General features: G+C 34.7%; 1 protein-coding gene across 1 annotated transcript in view; it reads right to left on the bottom strand.

Annotated features, from left to right (window-relative positions):
* Positions 1-5139: 5139 nt before the first annotated feature.
* The window catches only part of SNTG1 (syntrophin gamma 1), a 311423-nt gene continuing 293252 nt past the window's right edge, over positions 5140-23310 (bottom strand). Inside the window, exons 17-18 of the mRNA XM_053997588.1 lie at positions 14941-15051; positions 5140-5633 (exon numbers count right to left, since the gene is read on the bottom strand). Coding sequence (XP_053853563.1) covers positions 5475-5633; positions 14941-15051 — 270 coding nt within the window. The 3' untranslated portion in view covers positions 5140-5474. The remainder of the gene's footprint in view (positions 5634-14940; positions 15052-23310) is intronic.

Genomic DNA, 23310 nt, shown 5'->3' with positions numbered 1-23310 from the left:
GCTGGGATTCCTGTGGACAAAGTTGTTGAAAGTGGAAGGCATGTATACCACAGTGAAAACTGACTAGGAAATGTAAATAAAAGCATTTGTTTTAACATTGTTCAATATATTTCAAAAGATTATGCAATGTACTGTAATAATATACAGAATCTCAACAGATTTTTTTTTTTTTATTCCAGCATTCCAATGTTTTTTTCTTTGATTCCAGGAACATATGAACCACTGTCTCTGCTCAACTTCCTGAAATTGGAGCCAAGCAAGTAGAAATGTGTTGCCATTATAGAACTTATTCCAGGAAAATAAAATAATTCTACTTAACAACCCTCCAAGTCAGGAAAGCACTTAAGCACAGTTATGAATTTATTTGCTATAACTTGAAAGTTAATCACACACTCAAGCACTCATCCTCTTGCTATCAACCTTAACACCGTACCCTGTCCGTGTACAAGGTTTAGAGGCTCCATTATGTAGCTAAGTACAGTTTTGCATCTGTCTGATCAACAGGAGTGAGGGAACATGGAAGTATGCTTGGAGACCCCAGAGCCAATATTCAGGTGTGTGTTTGTGGCAGATGGGGAGAAAGATGCAGCAGGGAGAGGGCTGACCAGCATGGGGTAGCCTGCTTGCAGCCAATAGTGTCCTGGTGTGGTGAGGGAAAAAGTGATGCAGAATAATCTGCCTGGGCACCATCAGCCTTTTTCAGCTTCATTCTGCCCCTTGCTGCAGCACAGCATCCCCCTCCAGGCACTGAGCTCCAGGGGGCTACATGTGAAGCTCAGCTTTTTTAGCTTTTTTAGCTTTTTAGCTTTTTCTCCAAGGTGCAAAAGCAGCATCTGCCACAGCCAGAGAAATGTCTGGCACCAGGACCTGGCAGACTTGCTGGTAGCATCTCAGAGGATTTTTCCCTCTGGACTCATTTCAGCTGGGCTGCATGGTCTGAAAGCCCACTAGGACCTGGAACTGGGAGGCTTGCTTAGTGTCATCCTGAAAGAAACAGCTCATGTGCTTGACGACTGCTCTGTGATAAAAGAATTGCAGGAGTGGTTGTAGGCAGGAGCCTGGATTAAAAAGCACATTCCTGATAAAATGAAAACACTAAAGTAGAAGCACCTCTAGTTCCTTAGAGAAACAGAGAGAAAGAGAGACACATACATGTGCACCTTCAGAGATCTTAAGCTATATTCCCACCCTGTGTTTCCCTTTTGAAGTGCCTGAAGTGCAACCTCAGGCATCTAAGACAGGTACTTAAATTTTGGGAACTTAAGTGAGTCTTTCATGTTTCCCATCATACTGAACTGGTCAGAGGTGTGAGCTTTAAGCTCCGACTCATAACTGCCTGAGTGAGAACTTTTTAAAATCAGCTTTAACTTTCAGACATTAGACTTTTTCAGAGACCAAACCACCACATAAAGAAATAGAAAGTGAAATGCAGGGCTTAGTGTTTTCAGTATTAATAAAATTTCCAAAAGCTTTCTTGAAATTGCTAAGAAAGAATGAAAACTGATCTGAATTTCTAAGGGCAACAGTTGTACATTCTCAAGATCTCAAGTCTTTTTTAATATTTCGTCTGATACAAGAAACATCTTAAGGCATTGAATAAACCAAATCACATTAAAAGAAACAGACTGCAATGTTGACATGTTTAAACTACACATGTTTAACCGTGCACTTTGAGGTGTACTGATAAGTCTCTGCATTTAAAATAAATAATTATAATTTTGTGGAATCAAGAACTAATTTAGAAAAAAAGATTTTCATGATACTTTTCTCAAAACATATTGATACTCTATATTATTGGTTTGCATTCTTAAGAATTCTAGGTTGAATAGACAAAACTTGAAATGATTGGTTTAAAAAAATAGCCCTCTTACAACTAGCTCTTCTCCACTAAGTTCTTGATGTACTTAATTAACATAATAAAAAGGCCAACAGCTAAAAAAATATGCTGATCTTTATTTCAAAAGTGCCTTTGTGCTACTGGAATGCAAAGCTCTTTTGAAAATCTGTAACTCTTATTTTTAAAAAGACGTAGAAAATGAAACATATTAATTTACTGATGAAATCAAGAATAAATGTATTAAAATTTGTAACGCTTCCATAATTAATTTATGCTAATACTATAACCTAGCATATGATTAGCTCTGTGAAGACCAGATAATCTAAAATTCCCATCATAAAACAAATCAAATCAAGCCAAATACATTTAGTTATACTTAAGAGTACATATTTTTGGTATACTATATAACATCAATAGGCACGGTACTATAAAGAATTTTCTTCATTAAACTTACTTGAAAATATCATGACATAAAGAGAACAAATTAAGTATTATACTATGGATTGGTTTGTTTACTCTTTCTTGTTAAAATATTGGTTTTACTTGCATACAGATTTTTAGCAAAAGCTGATGGCTCATTATAATTGTTTTTTCATTGTCGATGGGCTGTGTTGACTTACAAAACACTTGTATTCATTATATGTTATGTGTGAAATGACAACCTGCAACAAAAAGCCTGAATTTTGACATATGCACATGGAGTTCACTATGCTTTAAATGTAGGTATTTAAATGCAAAATGTAGCCATTTAATATGTTTATACATTTTATTTTGGTATTTCAGGATTAGTTATAACACAGAATTTAAAATTTTGCCTCTTTGGTTCAAGACTGAATTTCTGACCACGTTGCTCTACAAGGGCAAGGTTGGATGCAGAGTCACCTCTGAATATTCTGTGAGGTCACTGCACAAATGTCTGCTTCATTTACAAATCAACACTGACCTGCAGTCAAAGCTACGACATCTTATATTCTCTGAATAATACTTTTCTTCTTGAAAATAAAAATACTGATGAAGCCCCACCAGTTTATCTCCTTAGAAAAAGAACAACAACAAAAACAATTTAAAGGCTAATGTGTTTCTTAAATGTTCTGTATTTAATGCACAATTGCAAAACTCTCAGTGATGAATGCAGGTGTTCTACAAACAGAATTCTTGACAGAGATCTTCAGGATACCCTGGTAGAGTCTCAAAAGTTCATGTCATTAACTCCATTCTGCACAATGAGTATTTTTGTTTAAATTCTTTGTGGGAGGCTTTAATATAATGGAATTCCTTCATTTACAGAAATTTGCAATGACATACTTTGTGCTGGTTTGGGTGAATGTTATGCTCATTCAAGCACGTCTCCTAAACACCTCTCAGACTCAGTGATGCAACTGCACATCACATGAAGAGTTGAATAGAAAACATTCAACTGGCAGCTGACCAGTTTCAGATTCTGCTATTGATAACAGAGGTGGTAGCACATGGCCACACTGTTGTGACAGCTGAATGCCACAGAAATGCACTGAAGTGGAGGAGATTTTTTGGGAGCACTGAGAACTGCCATTAAAAGATATCAGGCTTCTCTTTTCAGCACTGTCAACGCACTGCCAAAATTTGTGTTTCCAGTATATGCTTTCTAGACAAGGGCAGTGCCTGAGTTAAACCTCTTAAACCACTGTTAAACCTCTTAAACTGTTATAGCTTTAGATTCAAAATATCTGGGGTTTGTGTCCCAAGCTTGAGATCCTATGGACAACCATGGTAGTTTTATCTGTCCTTCAGATGTGACCCCCTTTTTTAGGGACAAGTCTTATTAAAAACTTCATGATGGTGCCTATGAAAACATTGGATTTTGATACCACTTAGAGTATTTAATAACTGGATTGTTACATCACTCCAGTGAATTTAGGATGGAAAATAAATGTGTAGCCCTTGGAGGTGTACTAATAGGAAGTATGTGTGTACCAGAAGACCTTTGGAAGTGATAAAAGAGTTCCCCTCCCCCAAATATTTTCAGATTATTTGGAACTAGTATCAAATTGGATCAGCTGTAATACAAAACAATGTTACTCTCACACATGTAAATCCAAATATTTCTAATGCAAAGCAAAAAAACAGAGATGATTTGCTCCTACATTTCATTTCTCTTTTGTTCCTGCCTTGCACTTTGAATTGCTCCCATTTGGATAAGTTCTCCTCTGGGTTCACTTTTGAAGTATTAATCATCTTAACACATAGATGTCATAGAGTTAGTCTTTCTGCTAAATGTGGAAGATGGTAGCCCTGTCTCATAAGTGCTACTAACAAGTCTAAGTGGAGGGGAAAAAAAAAGGTAGTTTTGATTTCAATACAATAAATAGAAACCCCAAAAACTACTACCCCAAGCTATTGAAAATGTATACCTTTTTTCCATCATCTTCACTTGTGTGTGTCATAGTGCAAAATTAAATTATATTATAAAATTGCAATTAAACAAAGTTATTAATTTTAAACTTAGAAAATGATACTCTGAAATGATACTCTGAAGCTAGTACTTGGTCCAGAGTGATGCAAAGGTCTTGAAAGACAAAGAAATTATGCATTCTGTAATGCATTCTTTATAGCTTATTCAATTTATTCCTGTCTTACTATCAATATATATATATAAATAACTTATTAAGAATTCAAAGGGTAAAATAATTTTTCAAGCATAATGAAAAATGTCTGTTTGTTTACAGTTTAAATGAAACTTAAGTTCTACCTATGATGTGAAATCAAGGTTAACCATGGAAACAATGAATTAGATGGGTTGTCTGAAACAATTTCAAACTCTTGTGAACAAAGACATATTTATGGTATTTAATTCTTAACAAAAAAATGGAGAAAATAAATAGATGACACACTATTTTTTGTACTTGCACTTAATTTATAATTAAAATTAAATTAATATGCCATTATTTTTACTTGAAGAAGAGGGACTTACCCATGGAAAAGTGGTTTTTTTTTTCTTTTTGTGGCTTGTTTGTTTTGTTTTTAATGTACCAGCATGACTATATGTTTGCAGTTGTTACTTTTAGATGAAGAGAACAAAATGGAAAAAGTAGCATGATTCCATGTATGAACCCAAGTATGTATTTAAAACAGTGCTTAAAGTGCTTTCTTATTTGAGGAGGTACTTACACAAATGTCTTTTCATGCTTATCTCCTTTGTCACCATGTACTGTATGCTTGCTCTCATTTATAATATAATGATATGGCATAATGTTCATACTCAGAGTATATTGTCATTAAAAACATCTGAAAAGAGGAAAATGACAATTCTATTTGTGTATTATTACAGCAATTTGAAATTTTATTAAATACTCAAGTGCTTCATTTTGCCATTTATTCCTTTGCTTCCAATGCTGCTTAAAGCACTATGTAAGTACAAATAGATAATACTAAAAGCATATCCATCCTATTCTGGGGTTTTGACTAGGATTATTTACTGATGTCTTGCAGAACCGAGATGAAATTATGATCCCACGTGACCATTTATCTGCTGATGCTGCAAGATGTCTTGCCTCCAGGATTGGTTTCCACATACATGGTTCACCAAAGGTCTAAATCTTATGAATATTTATACATTTTTATGTCTCGTTGTTAAGTGGAAGTGCTGTCATGGGGGATGTCAAGTAGAATACTTTAATTTGCCAGTACCAGAAGTTGTGGGAGCAGCAGAAGCTGTGGCTTGGCTGCCTACATACAAAGGGTCCAAACAAGCCACTTTGGCTGCAAAGAATGAGTGGATACAGTGAAGGACTGCAAACAGGTTAGAAAACTCCAGCTCCTGGAAGTGAAAAAAAAAAAAAGATTAAACATGAAACGGAAAAGCACCCCACAAGCATATAACCAGGAATGAACCACTTTTACAACAGCAATAATTTTAATAGCTTGATGTAGTTCTGCTAATGTAGCTTGTAATTCTCTATTATAGGGACTTAGACATTGAAAATGGAACATTTTGTAAATAATTGCTTGGAGGCTAAGATGGACAAATCTCTGGACTAAGTGCCTCATAGAAATGTGAGATCCTACTAGCTAAAGGGGAAAGAAAGTGACACTATATAATTTTTATTTTCCCTCAGGTTAATGCATATCTGGAACTTTTGCCGTTTAATTTAGATAGAAACTTTATGGCTGTGCTGTAACACAGCTCTGGACTACAGCTATTTAACTAATGTACCCACAAAAATTAATAATGTTGAGTTCCACATATATTACATTTGTTCATCATGTCTCCTCACACTATTAATCAGCTATTAAATCACACTATTAAACAACTATTTTCTTACCTGATTCTTTAATATATATATTAAAGAAGAGAGGACATTGTGGATGTGATAACTTAGTTAAAGAGTGAGAAAACTAGATAAGTTTTCCCAGAACTGATTTGTGAGACTTTAGGGAGTTGAAGGTAAACAATAATAACTTATTAATATAAAGAACTTGCAGGTGTTGTTTTCCTACTCTTTGTTTTCTTTTTTTTTTTTTTCAAAGATTGCTTATAAGAAAGATGTTCTGTTAATTAAGAAATCAGGTGAAATGTATTGATTAATTGACCAATCAGGTCTATCTGTATCCAAACCATGTATAAAAAGGAGAATCTGAAGTAAAACTATCCTATGCTGTACTAACAAGCCTTCTGGTTAGTCTGTGTTGTTTCTTACTCAACAACAAGAGGACATATTTCCAAAATATGCTGCTATCACACAGTGATGATTTGGATTTGATATTGGGCCAAAAAAAAGAACATACTCCATGTTTTAAATTTATTAGGAATATTATACAAATTCCTTATTTTTCTGCTTTGATTTAAATTTCTTTATAGCCCACTCAGCTTGCGATTATGCTAGATGGGACTTTATAGACTCCACTAGAGAGGAAATAAACAAAAACTACATTTTTTTTACATATATAAATTTGCTCCTTTATGTCTAATTGACTTTATTGGATGAATGTTTTAGGTTATTTTCAGTATGTGTTTTTGAAGCTGATATTTAATCAGTAAATATCTGTTGTATTGGAAAGCAATTACTGAGGTACTTCAATGTATACAAGTCTAGGGAAAGAAGTACAGATTTTACATCTTTCTGCTTTGATTCACTGCCCATACAGATTTTTTCTTTACAACATGAAGCCAGTAATTGCTATCTGTGGTTTATTCTACTTGTCTTTCCATCTAGCATTGGTATTTCCAGGCTATATACTGACAGAGTTTTGCTCTTTTGTTTAGAAGAACATGAAAATATTGTAAATTCAACAAAAATTGCTAAATCTCTCAAATGACATCAACCTGCAATTTTCTGCTTCTTGAGACTTCCTGGAAGACATTGCTTCCTGGAATACATGGAGATATTCACAAAGCCCTCATGGGTGAGGGACAACAGCGTGAAAGTAGACAGGTGGATGTGCAGAGTGTCCAGTGATGTACTGAATGGGTGAAGCTTTGTTCAGGTCTCCTACAGTCTCAGCAGATGTCCTTCAGACGTGCTCAGAAATAAACTGATAACATCCCATGAGATTCTTTGAACTCCCCTGATGACCAAATCTCAATAAAGAAGATAAAATTTATGCCAAGTTTCACAAACCTGCCAGCTGTGTCTATATGAAAAAATAATCCATTTAGAGACGTTCTCAGTTTTAAACCCAGAGAGAAGGGCGATTTTATCACTATGTCAAAATGAATTTTTTCCTCTCTCAAATTTTAAAATAAGAAAATTTATCATAAATAAAAAAACAGTGGTCATCCAAAGATGAGGAAACAAGGAATTATGGAAGCTATTACAGAATAACAACTGTGGGCCATTGGAATTAAATTATTTCTCAGTTAACTTCATTTTATTAATTTATTTATTTACCTTTTCAGTACTATTAAAACACACCTGAAGCTTAAGATAAGGGAATAAATATTTAGTGGAACCGTGAAATATTTTTAATATCAATTGCATATATTTTTAATATCAATTGCATGTATTATCTGTAGAAAGACTACAGTTCCACCTATGTCTCAACAAGATAACCATATTAAAACAAATGCTACAGTTTGAGAATTGTTCAAGTCAATTAGGCAACACTACAAGCTAAACGTTGTTACTGTCATAATTACCGCTCCCGGACACTGAATTTTTGCTATGCATGAGTATAATTTTTTCCAAGAGTTATCACAGCTTTCTGCAATAGTAACACATCAGGAGTATGCACTGTTCAATTGACCATCAAGGGAAATGGGTGAGGCAACAGAACAGCCTCTGAAGGTCCCACTTGATAACTGTTATCAATAGTAATGGCACAAGAGGGAAATTACCTTGACTGCAAAGAAGAGCACTGAGAAGTCAGCAAATGCTCGGTTATTATTTGCAATGAAACACTGTTTCTATTTCAGTGAAGACATGCATTTTTAACTGGAAATTGAAGCAATATGAAGCACAGTAGGCTGACTGCTATGTGGCAAGTACATGTGGGTCTAATTAATGGCTGCAACTCAGTTCTCAGAAACCTGATTGATGGGAACAGGACCTATCAGGAACAACACTTCTCAGGCAGATTAGCCTAATCACAAGAAACCTTAACAAACAGATACGACTCCATGTAGAGCTGCTGACAGACAAAACATGCCCTCACTTCTGCTGGGAACTTGCCCTTTGGGTGTCTCCACTACTGCCAGCAGACACAGGAGAACCCACAGGCTTTTGTGCACCCCCACCCACCCTGGTTGTTTTTGTACACACTTTGTCCTCAGCCATACTTTTGTCCAAGTACACTTTCCTCTAGGCAGGGTAGTGTGTACTGCACACATAATCCAGATGAAGTTTCAAGTGAACAAACAGACAAACCCTAAGAAACCGGAAAAAATATGCAGTTAAGCCATTGAAGGTGATACCAGTAGGTAGGAAAGTAGGGAAAGTCACATGTTCTGAATCCTCCAAAAAGCAAAGAAATCCTAATTTAAACCACACCTACTTGTCCATGCACAAGTACACAATTTACTATTATTATAATTTCCAGACTGTTGCCTGTACACCTCATCTAAGATCCTACTCTCCCAGGAATATCAGTGTACCCTCTGGTCTTTAAATTGTCTTTCTAAGCTATCTCTTGATTAAGCTGCTCTCCCCCTACATTGCTGTCATTATACCAGCCACCTCCAGATTATTAATCTGAACATGTGCAGTTCCTGCTGAGGACAACGTAAGTGGGCAAAAAGGCACGTGAGAAAGATGCAGTCATTAAAAATGTCAGAAGTATATTGGAATTCTAGTAGCTTTTCACAAAAGAAGTCTGGATTAAAAAGACAGAGAAAGAAAGAGAAAAAAGAGAGTTTTCCTAAAAGAAAACAAACTCCAGAAATCTCTTATTGCATTGCATTATACATATATTATGTAGTATGATACAACTACATAGATGACACATTTACAAAATCCAGCAATTGTATGTTTTGAAGTACCCATTACCATGAGTACTTTAAAACATATTTAAAAAAAAATTCAAAATGTGTTGTCTTTCATCCATATATAAACAGATTATATGAGAAGATATTTGTTAATCAAAAGTGGAGTTACATGGTCTCTGTATTTGCATACAATCTGATCTAAAGTAGATATTAGACAAATAATCCATGTGTAAGACGTGGGAAAACTAAAAACTGAACCACAGAAACCAACACAAGTCAGAAATCTGAACTCTAAAATTCAGTAACTGCAACTGAGCAATCACTTTATAAAAATCTTAAGGCTGTATACTTATAGCCCATTTAAAGATGATACTCTAAATGTGAAGAGCACTGTGATGCTCACTGAAAAAACCCTCAAGGCTAAGAACAAGGATTAATTTAAAATTGCATTTTGGAGAACAGACTTGAAATGAGCAGAAATGTCAGTTAGGAAAATGATGCAAGCACCCATCAAATCACCTTGCAACAGGAGAAAGTGGGTATTTTTTTCACAGTAATGTGATCAGTAGTCATTAAGGATATTTAGATTAGATTTCTTTGCAAGATAATTTCAAATACAAATTAATTGGCATTAATTAATACTAAGGTAATATTGATTAATAATGAGATTAATTTGAAATCCTTGAAGTTAAATTTCTCCCTTTGCTGATACCATATTTGGGCCTTCTTTGGCTTACTATATTCAAATAGATGAAGACAATGGACTGGACCTTCATCTTGATAAACTTATTTTTGTACCCACTTCAGTTTTACTGCTTAGTTTAGGAGTTCAGCCAATCTGTGAACAAAAGCTCACCTGATGCCGCACAGCAATGTGACTTTGCCTGAGTTTTTAAGAGAGAACTGTTGTGCTGCAAGTTGCAGGAGGTGAAAGCACAGACTGAGGTGTAGCTTTTGAATCATACATGTTTTACCAAATATACAGAGACCCTCAGTTCCCAGTTTGGTAAAAATTCAATAATGTAATTAGATGATTTTTATACACATCACTTACTCCAATGTTTGGAGGCATATGTTTATATCTTGGAACAGGAACTCTCCAAGATTTAAGGTACTCTTCTGTTTTGTCAGAAAAGTCTAATACTTAGGTTAAATTAAAGATCACACCACTCTGAGTTTATTACAGTCCTTAGATTGTGTATCACCTCCAGAAGCTGCTGTGATACTACTGAGATACTAATGGATCATTAAACTATAGCTAAACAAACAGATAAACTGATAAGTAACTAGATGGGAAGGTCTAAGAGAATCCCTTTTGGGCCTTACAGATGCAGAGAAAGCTTTGCCCTCCTGTGTTTAGTTTTTTTTTAACCCAAACCAAACAGCTTCGTAAGAATAAATACAGGGACACATTGGCTCCACATTCCATCAAGGTGACAGCTCTATTTTGTGGCTCTCACTCATAAAAATTTCGTCTCACTGAGCAAAATTGTGCAATATCTCCTGCTGACTGACAGCTGGGAAATAACCTACAGATTGGAATGTCTAAGGGGTATCAGTGATTAATGCTGCCCTTAAGTGGTTTTCTTGACAGAAACAACTTAGACCTTGCCTTAGATACCTTTTTAGTAAGGTGTTTGCTTTCAGGCACCGTGCCATAGACCCACTGGTGTGACCTATGGTAATTATTGTTCAGATTTTTAGACTGGAACTGCTTAAATCCATGAGGATTTCTTTTATTCTATATTATATATCTTTATTTTTATATATTATTATATATCTTTACAATAACATAATTTCACTTAGAGAGAAGCCAAACAAATGCATGGGTACAATGTCTCTACAGAAAAAAGGCAGTATTTGAAATGTTTGAACACCTAAAATTATTTTAAAGCTGAAAAGAACAATACTGGGAAATAAATTAAACTGTAACTAAATTCATAGCACATGCTGTATTTCTCAAGGCATGCCATTTTGAATTTTTTAAGTCAGGCATGAAGCACACTATAAAAAACATTGACATAAAAATCTTAGCTATTTAGTGTCAGTGAAGGACTTTCTTTCACTTAGGAATATAAACTCTGGTGGCAATTGTTTTTCCCAAAAACAACAACAACAACAACAAAAAAAAAAAAAAAACCAAAAAAAAAAAACCAAAAAAAAAAAAAAAAACACCAAGAAAACCAAAAAAAAAACCAAAAAAAAAAAAGCTAAGTGATGAATGTACGTGGTGCTGGACTTTACTCCAAAATGCATTTTTCCTAGATTTTTCTAACATTAATATTAGTATCTCACTATATTCCACCAGAATAAAGAGAAGGTGCTAGAAAATTATGAAGACAGTATGATAAAACTTAAAATGTTGATGCATACTTATTTTTTTACCCAGGAAATGTATATCTACAAGCTGGAACACATTTCTAAAATAGTAATGAATTTATCTAAGTTTGGATCAAAATTCAGTAGATGAGCACTTTGTCACTCTTGATTCTGCAGATCATGAATAAGTGTTCTAAAGCTAAAGGGTATTATCACACAGGTTCAACTTGCCATAATCACACACATCTGGGAAAGCATGAGATACACAAAATGTTCTGCATTATAAATGAAGGAAGACAGGAAGAATTTGGATTTTGATAGCACATATTTTTCTGTGAAGCTATATAGAATCATAGAATCATTTAGGTTGAATAGGACATTTTTTGAGTAGAATGGTTAATCCAGCACTGACAAATCCACTACTAAACCATGTCCCCAAGTGTCACATCTACGTATCTACACCATCCCTTTGGGGGTGGTGATTCTGCCACTTCCCTGAGCAGCCTTTTCCAATGATTGACAACCTTCCTGGTGAATGTATTTTTCCTAGTATTCAACCTATACCTCCCCTGGTGCAACTTGAGGCCATTTCATCTTGTCCAATCCCTTTTTAATTATGAGAATAGGCTGACCCCACCTGGCTACAATCTCCTTTTAAGCAGTTGTAGAGAGCAGTGAGATTCCTCCCTGAGCCTCCTTTTCTCCAGGCTAGACAACCCCAGCTCCATCAGTTGCTCCTCATCAAGCTTGTGTTCCAGACCCTTCACCAGCTCTGTTGCCCTTTTCTGGACTCACTTCACCATCTTAATGGCTTTTTTTTAGTGAGTGGACTGAAACTGAACACAGTATTTGCAGTGTCTAGAAAGTTTCCTGCTACGCTCTGCTTCCACCTTGCTGCTTGGGAATAAGTAAGTGAAGAGCCCTAATACATTGGTGCAATGGTTCCTCAATTTTTTGGTTTTATTATCTGCTGAATTCACCTTTCACTACATTCTGATTATTCTCCATGTATTATAACATGGGGAAAAAAAAGGAAGAGAATCATAAGGAAAGTGTGACAGCAGTGGGTCTCCAGGCCAGCTGCATTTAACAGGTGATGATAACCGTGTCATGAATATTCATCAGAACCTTTAACAGATGTTTTACAAAATTTCCATCCTCTGATTTCAAATGAAGCCTGCATACAGTATTCATGAAATCTGGCATTACAAATATTTCTAAAAATCTGATTAACATTTCTTAATGACTCAACAGTTCCACAAATAGCTATACTTCTGACTCAGGAATGTAAAGCAAGAAAATAGAGGCTAGACTGTTCCACCTCTCCTTATGATGAATAGTGCTTTAAATCTATGAAAGGTTTAAAGAATACAGAAGGGGGTTATCCATAAAATTGTAAGTTAACAACTTGAAAATATATGACCCAAGAACCTTCACATTCATTTTGCAGGCACATTTATCTACATTTCTTAGATTAAGCAACATACTTAATATGTAAACAAATTGGAATGGATAGAAGTATTCGTTATAAATGCCACAGCACCTTCCAAAGAGAATATAACCTGACATCTTTGCATAGAGTTGATATGCTTTGCTCAACAAGAAAATTAATTAAAATTAACAAATTTTTATTTCAAAACTGAGTAATGTGAAAGATTAAATTTATAGTAAAGAGCAGCAACCAGGGAACAAGACAGCATATTAATCAGCATGTTAGGAGGTTTGTATAATACTCTGGCTTCATAAGGTGTAATGTGCTATTTCTACCTCAATAAAAGCACCAGGATACCTCTAAGGCTTGGGTATGTCCAGCATACTTATGTATCTCTAAGTGATTTATATGACAGATATAATTTAAAACATGAAACAACCCTATTTTTTTTCAAAATCTGTATTTTATTCTTTAGTTTTATTTTTAATGTAATTCAGTATTAAAAATACATTCTAGTTTTACCAGTTTAAAAAAAAACAAAAAAAGCAAAACCAAAACCCCCAAAATCCCCAAACACCCCAACAGTGTGCCATTCTTGGACTCCTATAATTTTTTGTTAGTGCTAAAATAATGTGTTAATATGACAACAATAGCAGACAGATATTAGAAAAATAATGATGACTTTCATCCTTCAGCTGTACATAAGAGTAGGATAAAAGTTTACAATTACTTTCTTAAGAGTAAATCGTCCTCATGACATTAGGTTGAACTCTCATGTCTTATTACAGCTGAAAAAACATTCTGTACTACTAAAAATATCCCTGAAGAAAATCAGAAATAAGGAAGTATTTATCTTTGAGATGCAGCAGAACATAAGGGTATCAAAACCATGGTCCCCACATTTCATTGCTATTGATTTAATGGGGACTCATACATACCTTTATTTTACTGAGTAAACCACTCAAAATCAAGTAAATAGCTGCTGGGTAGAAAATAATTAGCATGAAGCATAAAGAGACATGGAGGAAGATGCTTAATGTAGCTATTGGCATTTAAGCACATAACTATCCCCAAAACAATGCATTTATTTTTCTTTACATATTTTATAATACTCTACATATTTAGCCCTTATAAACAATTTATTTAAGCATTTCCTTTTTGCTCATGGAATTGTTTTGTTATCACGTTCATTTTGTCTCCAACATGGTCAGGAAAAACAATATAGTAAATCCTTTAAAAGCAAAGCTTAGACATTCACAAGAATATAGTGTTTAGATTTACACTAAAATTTGGATTCTAGTAAAAAAAGAACTTTGACCCAGACTTCAAGGCAGTTACAGCCATCACAGACCTTGGGAAGATCACCTCTCACAAACATTGGGACAGTAAATGCCCTCATTCTCAAAAGACATAAACTGAAGTAAACTTAAAGCTCTCACAGCTACTGTTTTTATGAATTAACTCTTGAATCAAAAGCACAACTGGAAAAGCAACTCTTCTGATTTTGCATTAGACCCAGACACTTCAGTCTTGTTAGGAAACATGTATTTAATCTACACTTTTTTTTTTTTTTCTCTGAGAAATAAAAACAGATTTTCAACCTTTACTGAGTTTTATTCTCAGGTTAACTTGAGGATATATTTTCCACCATTTCTGCATGATACAACTATACGGGGAAAAACAGGGTACTCAAACTTTATCCCAATGACAAAGAGCAGAGTTGGAAAAAAAGCCTAAACCCATATATACATACATCCTGTATTTTATTATTTTTAAATCTAATTGCACCTTTCAAAAAAATTTTTAACTAGATAAAGTTTCAATTTCATTGGTTTTCTTTGCATTTTTTGAGCATTAACCTAATATTTCCACTTAGTTTACTATACTTCCCCACTCCCCTAGCTGCTTTGGAAATTGTATATTACCTTTAGACAAACAATGTATTGTTTTTACCTTTGCTTCGATTTGTTTAGTATCTTGGTTTTGGAACAAAAATTTGATTTTGCTCTTCCCATCATCTGAAGAACCTTTGAGCTGGGAAAACTTGTATCTCCAAAGCACGGCCTAAAGGGAAAAGAAAAACCAACAAAATATTAAAAAATCATACACAAGTGTCAATGCAGTTATCATGAAAATTGTATTAGAAATAGCTGATCTCCTTCCAAGGAAAGTTTTAACACCTCCATCGTACATAATTAAATTAAGATAGTGTTCTAGGGCCAGATTCCTTTAGTCATATAGATATGTTATACTTTGGCAGTGCTTGAATAACACCTGTCAGACTACATTTGTGAAATTTACCCTGAAATTCCTTTATCTATATTTAATATTTAAATAAAAAAGAGAAGGATTTTTTCTCCTGATGATCTGTGGATTCCCCACTATATCTGACATATTGATCTGACATACGAGCCCCCTCTTTCCATATTAAAAAAATCTAGTATTAACATAAAGGGTATATCATAATAAAAACAAATATATATTTTTAATAGATAAAATAATAAAATTTCTTAAGGAGAATATATTTTGAGTTTATTTATGAGAGCTCTAGTAAGGAATTTGAGTAACTCATTAATTCTAACCGTCTCATTGGCCTTTCAAGTAATTATATTATGAATTGCATTGTGTCTTGTTGAAAAAGACATAATGCTTTATAAAATAAATATACAAGTAATACAATTTACAGATGTCTACAAAAATCTCTTTAAAATTATATCTAGTGTGGTTTTATGAATAAAAAAACAATTTTAAACTACTTTGCTTAAAAATGGAAAAGAGCTATTTTTTGTTGTCTTTTCAACCTCATTTAAAGATATCCCCCACCATCTAGGTATTTTGGATTTTTAAACTATTTCATTGTGATTCCAATAGTATTTCACATAATTAGGAGGTCAACATCACTTACATTGTGCTACTACTTGGATGAACATTAATTTCACAGGCATCAGAACCTTAAGGCAACCCTTTTGTCTAAGGGTTTATAAATTACTTTCTCTCAGTGGTGTAGGAGGGCCCTTAGTCTTTATTTATGAATGATTTACTATCTACTGGGGGAGGTCTAATATTATGGGGGAAGTCAAACTTTTAACTGTCCTAAATCTATGCAGGCCCCTCTGCTTTGGGATGTGTTGGTCTCTATGACTGGCAAAAAAATCTCTACCCTGCACCAAGCTGAATAAAGTTTGTTATTTTTGTCTTAGCAACCTGACGAGAAAAGAAACCACAAGGAGAGCATCTTAACTGTGCACTATACACAAAGCAAGTGCTAGAATTTTTCTCCAGAATTGTCTCTATATAGTTGCCCCTTACAAATAAAAAAAAAAGAATCCTAGTCTCAGCACCACTTTCATTCTCTGCTTGTATGTGACAGATGAGCTCCCATTTGCCATAAACACTGTTAGGGACATCCGTTTCACATAAACTACAGGAATTTGGCAGTTTATGTGAAAATATATCCTATTTGTTTCAAATGTTGTCCTCCTGAGCCCACCAATCTGTGCTACAGAAAATAGAATAGCTTCCCTCATTTCAGTGTTTGAAATTCCTTTGACGTTGTTTGATCAAAGATGTTTATTTATATTGTACAAGTAGTAAGGTAAAAACAAAACAAAGCAAAACAATCCAGTATACAACATCATTCAGGTGGCTATATTCCTACCTGCTTTGTAAACTCCTTTTTTTTAACAGATCTATGAAATCTTGCCAGAAGATCAAGACCATTGCCTTTCTGCAGGGACAGCAAATCTACTTAAGTATGTCATTTCCTGGATGAGAAATGTAAAGGGCATTGATTGTCTCTTTATCTCAGGAGAAAACAATCAAAGCAATGAGCTATCATCTTTCTCTTCTCTGATGATATATGGAGAGGCCAGGAGAGAGATGCAGCATTAAAAAGGACCCTTAGATGTTCAGGCAAAATCCCAAGGTACCTGGCCTTATTCCCAGTCAGATTAAGTCTGAATGAAGATGAAGGATGCATAGAACTGAGGTACTTTGACATTTCCATGCTTTGCCAAGCACTTCATTGCCATTCAGAGGAAAGAGAATGACAGTCACACCAAACCACAGGCATGACTCAGGAACACACTTCAATTTATGCATAACGTTGGTTTTGGAGACTCCTACTTAGCAGAGGCTCTTACTTAAGAACACTGCAAAATCAGGTCTATAGTGTAGAGAGAACTAATCCCAACAAAACTGCACTTCAACATCAAGATACTAAAACAAGCTCTTAGAACTGACAGTCTCTGCAGAGACAATTAATTACTCTTCATCTAAAGTTTAAGGAGTAGAAATGCTATTGACAATACATTAAATGATTCCCACATGAAAGAATGATCTGCTCCTTTTGAGTGATCTTCAACAAATTGCACACACTTTCCCTCAAAGTTGTCCACATGAGGGATTGGTCATTTGCAAAAATAAGAATAGGGAAATGTTGTAAGCTTTAAGTCACTAAGTTGTGAATGCAAAATATTTCAAGCTAGTCACCCTGACTACTTTTTTCTAGAGAATCTCTAAATAAAAAAATCCTACATCCTGGTTTAAAATGGCGAGAACTGGTTCATTATGGTAGAGTCTGGATGTGTGTTTGCTACAATATGCTATACTACATTGAAAGTGTAACAGATAGCTTAAACCACTTAAACTAGAAGTTCAAATTCTAGATAGCAAAAGTTGAGAAAATTAGTTAATTAAATGCCCAGTAAGACCCATTTAAATCCTTTCTCCTGCCAAAGAGGCCGAAGTGCTGCCCTGTGTAGCCAGAAGTGCACATTTTGTATGTGTAGCACGTCTATAAGGGATACAGAATGCTGTGACTGCAGTCACATTGCTTAAAATAAAGTATCTTGGGGATCACTGGATTAATCTCTCTGGTTGCACATGTTCTGAGTATGGTTCTTTTCTTTTTTTCATTTGCATTGCTGCAAAATGCATAAGCAGTGAACAGGGACCATACCTATCCTTTTTCCAATGACTACTTTATAGTGCCACTGTAAAAAAGGAGAGACCACACCCACTCACCTGAGCACCAGTTTCACAGAGATGTGCAACTACAGCAGGGACATTAACACATGAGAGAGAGAGAGTTTCATGTGTTATCTTTCACGATCCTATGGGCTGACTTCAGTGTTACAGGGTTCCCTGTGATTACGCTTCCAAATTCTATTTTTAATGGTTAATTCTCCTGTATGAGGTATAGGTATCCTTGGGAATTCTGATCTACACCACTGTCACAGTCATTATTTTTTAATGTTTTTGAACCAGAACCATTTGTTGAATGATTGCCTCAGAAAGTTAACACAGGCTGTAATAATTTTGTACAAATATATTTATGTACGCATATTGACTTTTAACCAATAAGTACATTTGTAAAACATGCTGGCTTTTTTGAAAATTGTCAAACACCCAAATGTGTGTCACATAAAATATTTCTAAATCAGTTTTCAGGAATTATGAAATACAAGCAGAAGTACTAACTGGTGAGCTTAACACTCATAGGGCTACTTTTAGCTGACAAAACCAGCCTGTTCTCTTCAAGTACTTCCCTCAGTAACTGTACATAACCTGCATCACTGAGAATATTTTACAGGTCTATATACAGCATTTATAGGAAACAGTAAATTTTTGTTTGCCCTAAAATAGATTTGACAGGTGGGTCAGGTGCCAATTCCTTTGAAAGCACAAATTGCAACTGAATTAAAAAAGATTCTCTTGTAGACAGTGGCATCAGCTACTCTTGAAGATCCTGACACACCTTTCAAGTCATGGCACGCAGCATTATAATGCCTTGATGGAAGATAAAGAGGAGAACTCAGGATGCACTATTTATTGCTTCTCAATGAATGGAAGAAAAGTGAACTCTCATTTAATGAGTAGAGATAGAATTTAGGAACAACAGCAAGGAGTCCAATTCAGCAAGTGGGGAGCAAGGTACACACTGAAAATACCACCAGTGCCACAATTTGCACACTCCCATTTTTGGCCACAAAGTATCTGACATAATTAATCCATGTCTTGAAAAATGCTCTAAGACAATCTCTTTGAACAAGTACAGTATATATCATGCATAAAATTGAAAACAACCAATAAGATATAAATCCCTTTTTCAATTATTATTCATATATTGCTTAGCCTGCTTTCTGTATTTTACACCATTTAATAAAATTACCTTCAAAGAATACCAGAATGCAATGCAAACAAATAAACTGTGCAGACAAGCTGACAAATTAGATTTAAGACTCCTCTTGAGATGTTATTAAATTATTGTAATAGCAAATCATCAAAAAGCAAAATCCTGTATTCACTGAATTAGCAGGATTTCTTTTCCTGTGATGTATCTGGGACCAAGATTCTTCACCAATACTTTTTAATGAGAAATATTTTATTTATAAGTAATCATCTAGGACTCATTTGTACTAGCCTTTGCAAACAAATTACTGCCTATTATCTTTCACTAGTGTTATTCTACTATAATTAAAAAGGATGCTCTCTGCCTGCATATTTTTATTTTATATTTGGTACATAAATGCAACATATAAATGACACATGGAATAAAAGCTATTGACTTCTATACCTGTAATACAGTCACACAAATTAAGAAATTATATTGTTTCTATTCTTAGCAACAGTGCTAGATATAGAACACGTATTCTTAATGGTACCTTAGAAAATAGTTTCACGTTCATATTATATGTCAGTTTGCTACTTATTCCCAGAATCTTGGACTAATCCACATATAATTTAGGTGAGATGACATCAAACAAAATCACTTTCCATCTAGGTAATGACATCAGAAATATGGAAATTATCATAACTAATTATCTTTGTTTGGGCTATGACTAGGAATATTCATTAAGAGTTTTTGTTTGATTTTGGGTCAAGGAGTTTGTTCTAATCCTAAACAGAGACCAGATTATCAAACAAATATAGAATGAATAGGTGACTGTGTTTTTACTTACCATGCTCTATGGAATATTCATAGAAATGTGAATGTCTGATTAGTCCACGGATCTGGGACAGATATATAATTTAGGATACAGAGGGCATTAAGCAGCACAGATAGAAAAGAAAATGTGTATTTTTTCTACATAGGAATCTCCAACCAGAACAGATTTAATCTATTTCCTGTGGATTCAGTGATGAACTACCTTTAATTTATTATTTAACAGTTTTGTCTCTTCTGTGTCGAATTATCCACTGTGGATCAACTCTCTTCTTGCACTAGACTATTTACACTTAATAAACTTGAGCAATAGTGTTTGCACCACATACTACAATGGCGTCATTTCACCTGCCAATGAACCCACATGAGGAGCAGCTGAGACCACTTGGAGAAAACTAAGGGAAGACCTCATCATAGTCTTCAACTTCCTTGTGAAGGAAAGAGGAGGGGCAGACACTGATCTCTTCTCTGTGGTGACCAGTGATAGAACCTGAGGGAATGGCCTGAAGTTGTGTCAAGTGAGGTCTAGACTGGACATTAAAACTGGACATTTACCCAGAGGGTGGTTGGGTACTGGAACAGGCTCCCCAGGGAAGTGGTCACAGCTCCAAGCCTGAGAGAACTCAAGTTGTGCAGTGATCTCAGGCACAGAGTGTGATTCTTGGGGCTGTACTGTCCAGGACTAGGAGTTGGACTTTGATGACTCTTATGTGTCCTTTCCAACTCAGGATATCCTATGATTTTATGAAGTGCATCTTGTCTACATACATGATCTATGGAAATCATAAACACAATGCCATTCCATTGGCATGAATCACACAGGTTTTATTATATAATAGCAAAAGAAGTTTGGCCTTCAGTAGGATGCTTGGAAAAAACCTAAGTGTGTCAGTGTTTTATATTGATTAGACAGCTACATCCCAGATCACCTGTAAATGGTGGATTTCTTTTAAAGAAAGAAATCATCTTTATTAAGGAAAGGATGTCAGAGGTCACTTTTCAAGTTCTAGTTTCATCAAATTCGTTTGTTGTCTTTTCCATCACACCTTCAAAAATCTACAGCTGTTTCCAACACTGCCTCCTTTTTTTCTTGATACTCTGACTGTTTGGATTATTCTTCCTTTTAGATTTTTTAGGTAATTTTTTAATGTGTGATATATCTTACAGAATTATGCTAAACTTCAATGGGCACCTTTCAAGCTAATGCTGTTTGTCGTCTAACTAAAATACATGATAGTCCTACAAGTCAAACTAAATCAAGAGCTTAAGCCCTCCAGGTCCTTGTTTCTAAGAATAAAAGTAATTGAGTCTTCAGGCACCTGGGATACACCTTAATTTGTCTGTTTGTCTCATAGCTAATTGAGAAAGATTTCATTCTTGCCAAGTGACACTTTGTCCAGAGTTATAGCAGCGGTAGGGAACTGAGTAGGATTAAGATCTTGTTCATGCTCAGTTCTACTGTGTTACTGATCTCCGGAGAGTGTCTTACTACAAAAGAATTATGGTCTAAGGCAATTTCCTTTGTCAGCTGCTGCAGCTTTATAACTGTAAAGGGAAAGACAGGGGAGGACACAGAGGATAAAGAACAAAAATGAGACAAAGGAAAAAAGCATGAAAGTCAGCCCTTATAAAATAACTGTTCTTGTCCATTAGTGAAATTACATAAATGCTAAAAGACTAGAGTGTATTTGCTTGGTGCTGATGGACAACCTACCAACATTTGTTTCTAGCCACAGAACATAAAACTGTATGAAGTATGCTGACAGCTTATATTAAAGTTATAGTAGCTATTTGTTCAACATTTAAACCTTGAAGCATGTAATAAATATTTTTTCACAAGCGTTACATCATTAAATCTCCATCTTCCAGTGAGCCTGGTTTTATTCTGCCTTCCCTACTACTGAAATTTGAATATCAAGAAGGTTTTTATATGCTATTTCAATATGCTGTATATGTATTAGTTGCATGAAGAGACAGACAAGGTATGTATCCCTAGAAAACATGGGAGATTGCTCCTAAAGAAATTAAGAGAAATACTGATCTGTGTGATTTAGTAGTCTTTTGGTATGGAAACCAAATTAAAGATGTTTGCAATGCTATTTATCGTTCATGGTATATTCTCTTTTTTTGGTGAAGGTTTCTGCAAGAGAACACAGGACAGGTACATTGAGGTTTGTTGATAGATACCTTGTGGGCCATTATGGAGCCTTTCCTTACTGTGTTCTAGCACCAACATATAATTCAGAAGCACCTTAATTTATTTTCAATCCTACAAGGGATATTTTTCTTTCTCTTCTGACAAATATGTATTTTTGACTGCTGTTTTAATGAGCAGTAAATACGATGGACTACAGACACAGCATTTTGCTCAGATAGGTATATGGCAATGTATATTCAAACAAACACATACATATAGTATTAGTAGAATTGATGATGCAAATATGCACATTATAGAAAGCAATTTTAATGAATATGTCAGTAAACCATAAATATATATAATATACATATATCCATGTATATCCCCCCCATACATTTTTTTATGGAAGCACATTAAGAATCATTTACTGAATGGCACTTGAGTAAGTAGTTTTATACACTGGATCACTTTCAGAATAGTAGTTAGATTAACTTCTGTACATGTCTTGTTATTCTGTTTAATCTATCAGTCTCCATACTTAATTCTCAAGGTAGCTCTTGCGGCTGCAAATCTTATTTATAAATGTTCATCATACTATCTATATATGTCCATACTTAACAGAAATTGCCCATAAGAGAGTTATATTTGTTCATTAAAACATTAACTATATATTAGTTAATGTTAGACAAATTTAGGACATGAGTGCTGGGATGTAGTTAGGCAGGACTTGAGGAAACTGTTTTCTCCAGTAAACATTGATACACAATACTGCAAAAATGACCTAGGATAAAATTTGGTATATAACTTCTAAGAACTGCCACAGAACATTTTCCATCTTTTTAGAATTTTCATATTTTAAAACCAAATAAACAAAACATTTAGCATATGGAACATCTCTAGTGAAAACTTTCTTTCTGGAGTAGATGCTGTATACTAAGACACACTGTAGTGCAAGAAGTAACTGAGCAGAATCTGGAAAATGTGATTAAGGCAGAAAAGAAAACAAAATATCTAAAAGGTATTCACAAAGATTAGCCAAATTCACTTTTCACAGAATACTAGCAATGAAGAAAGAGGGAAGTTCAATGAGGGGATTCTATTCGACATCCTGTATTTCAAATAAAGCAAATAAAATTGGTTAAAGCTGGTGGGCTTTTTTTGGAAGAAGTCTCTAGTGAAAAAGATGTTTTGAGGAAACTCCCTACTGATTAGAATTACATTTCTGAGTATGCCAACACAG

Source organism: Vidua macroura, chromosome 1 (assembly GCF_024509145.1).
Source record: "Vidua macroura isolate BioBank_ID:100142 chromosome 1, ASM2450914v1, whole genome shotgun sequence".
Taxonomy (NCBI): Eukaryota; Metazoa; Chordata; class Aves; order Passeriformes; family Viduidae; genus Vidua; species Vidua macroura.
This window is presented reverse-complemented; position numbering and strand designations above follow the sequence as displayed.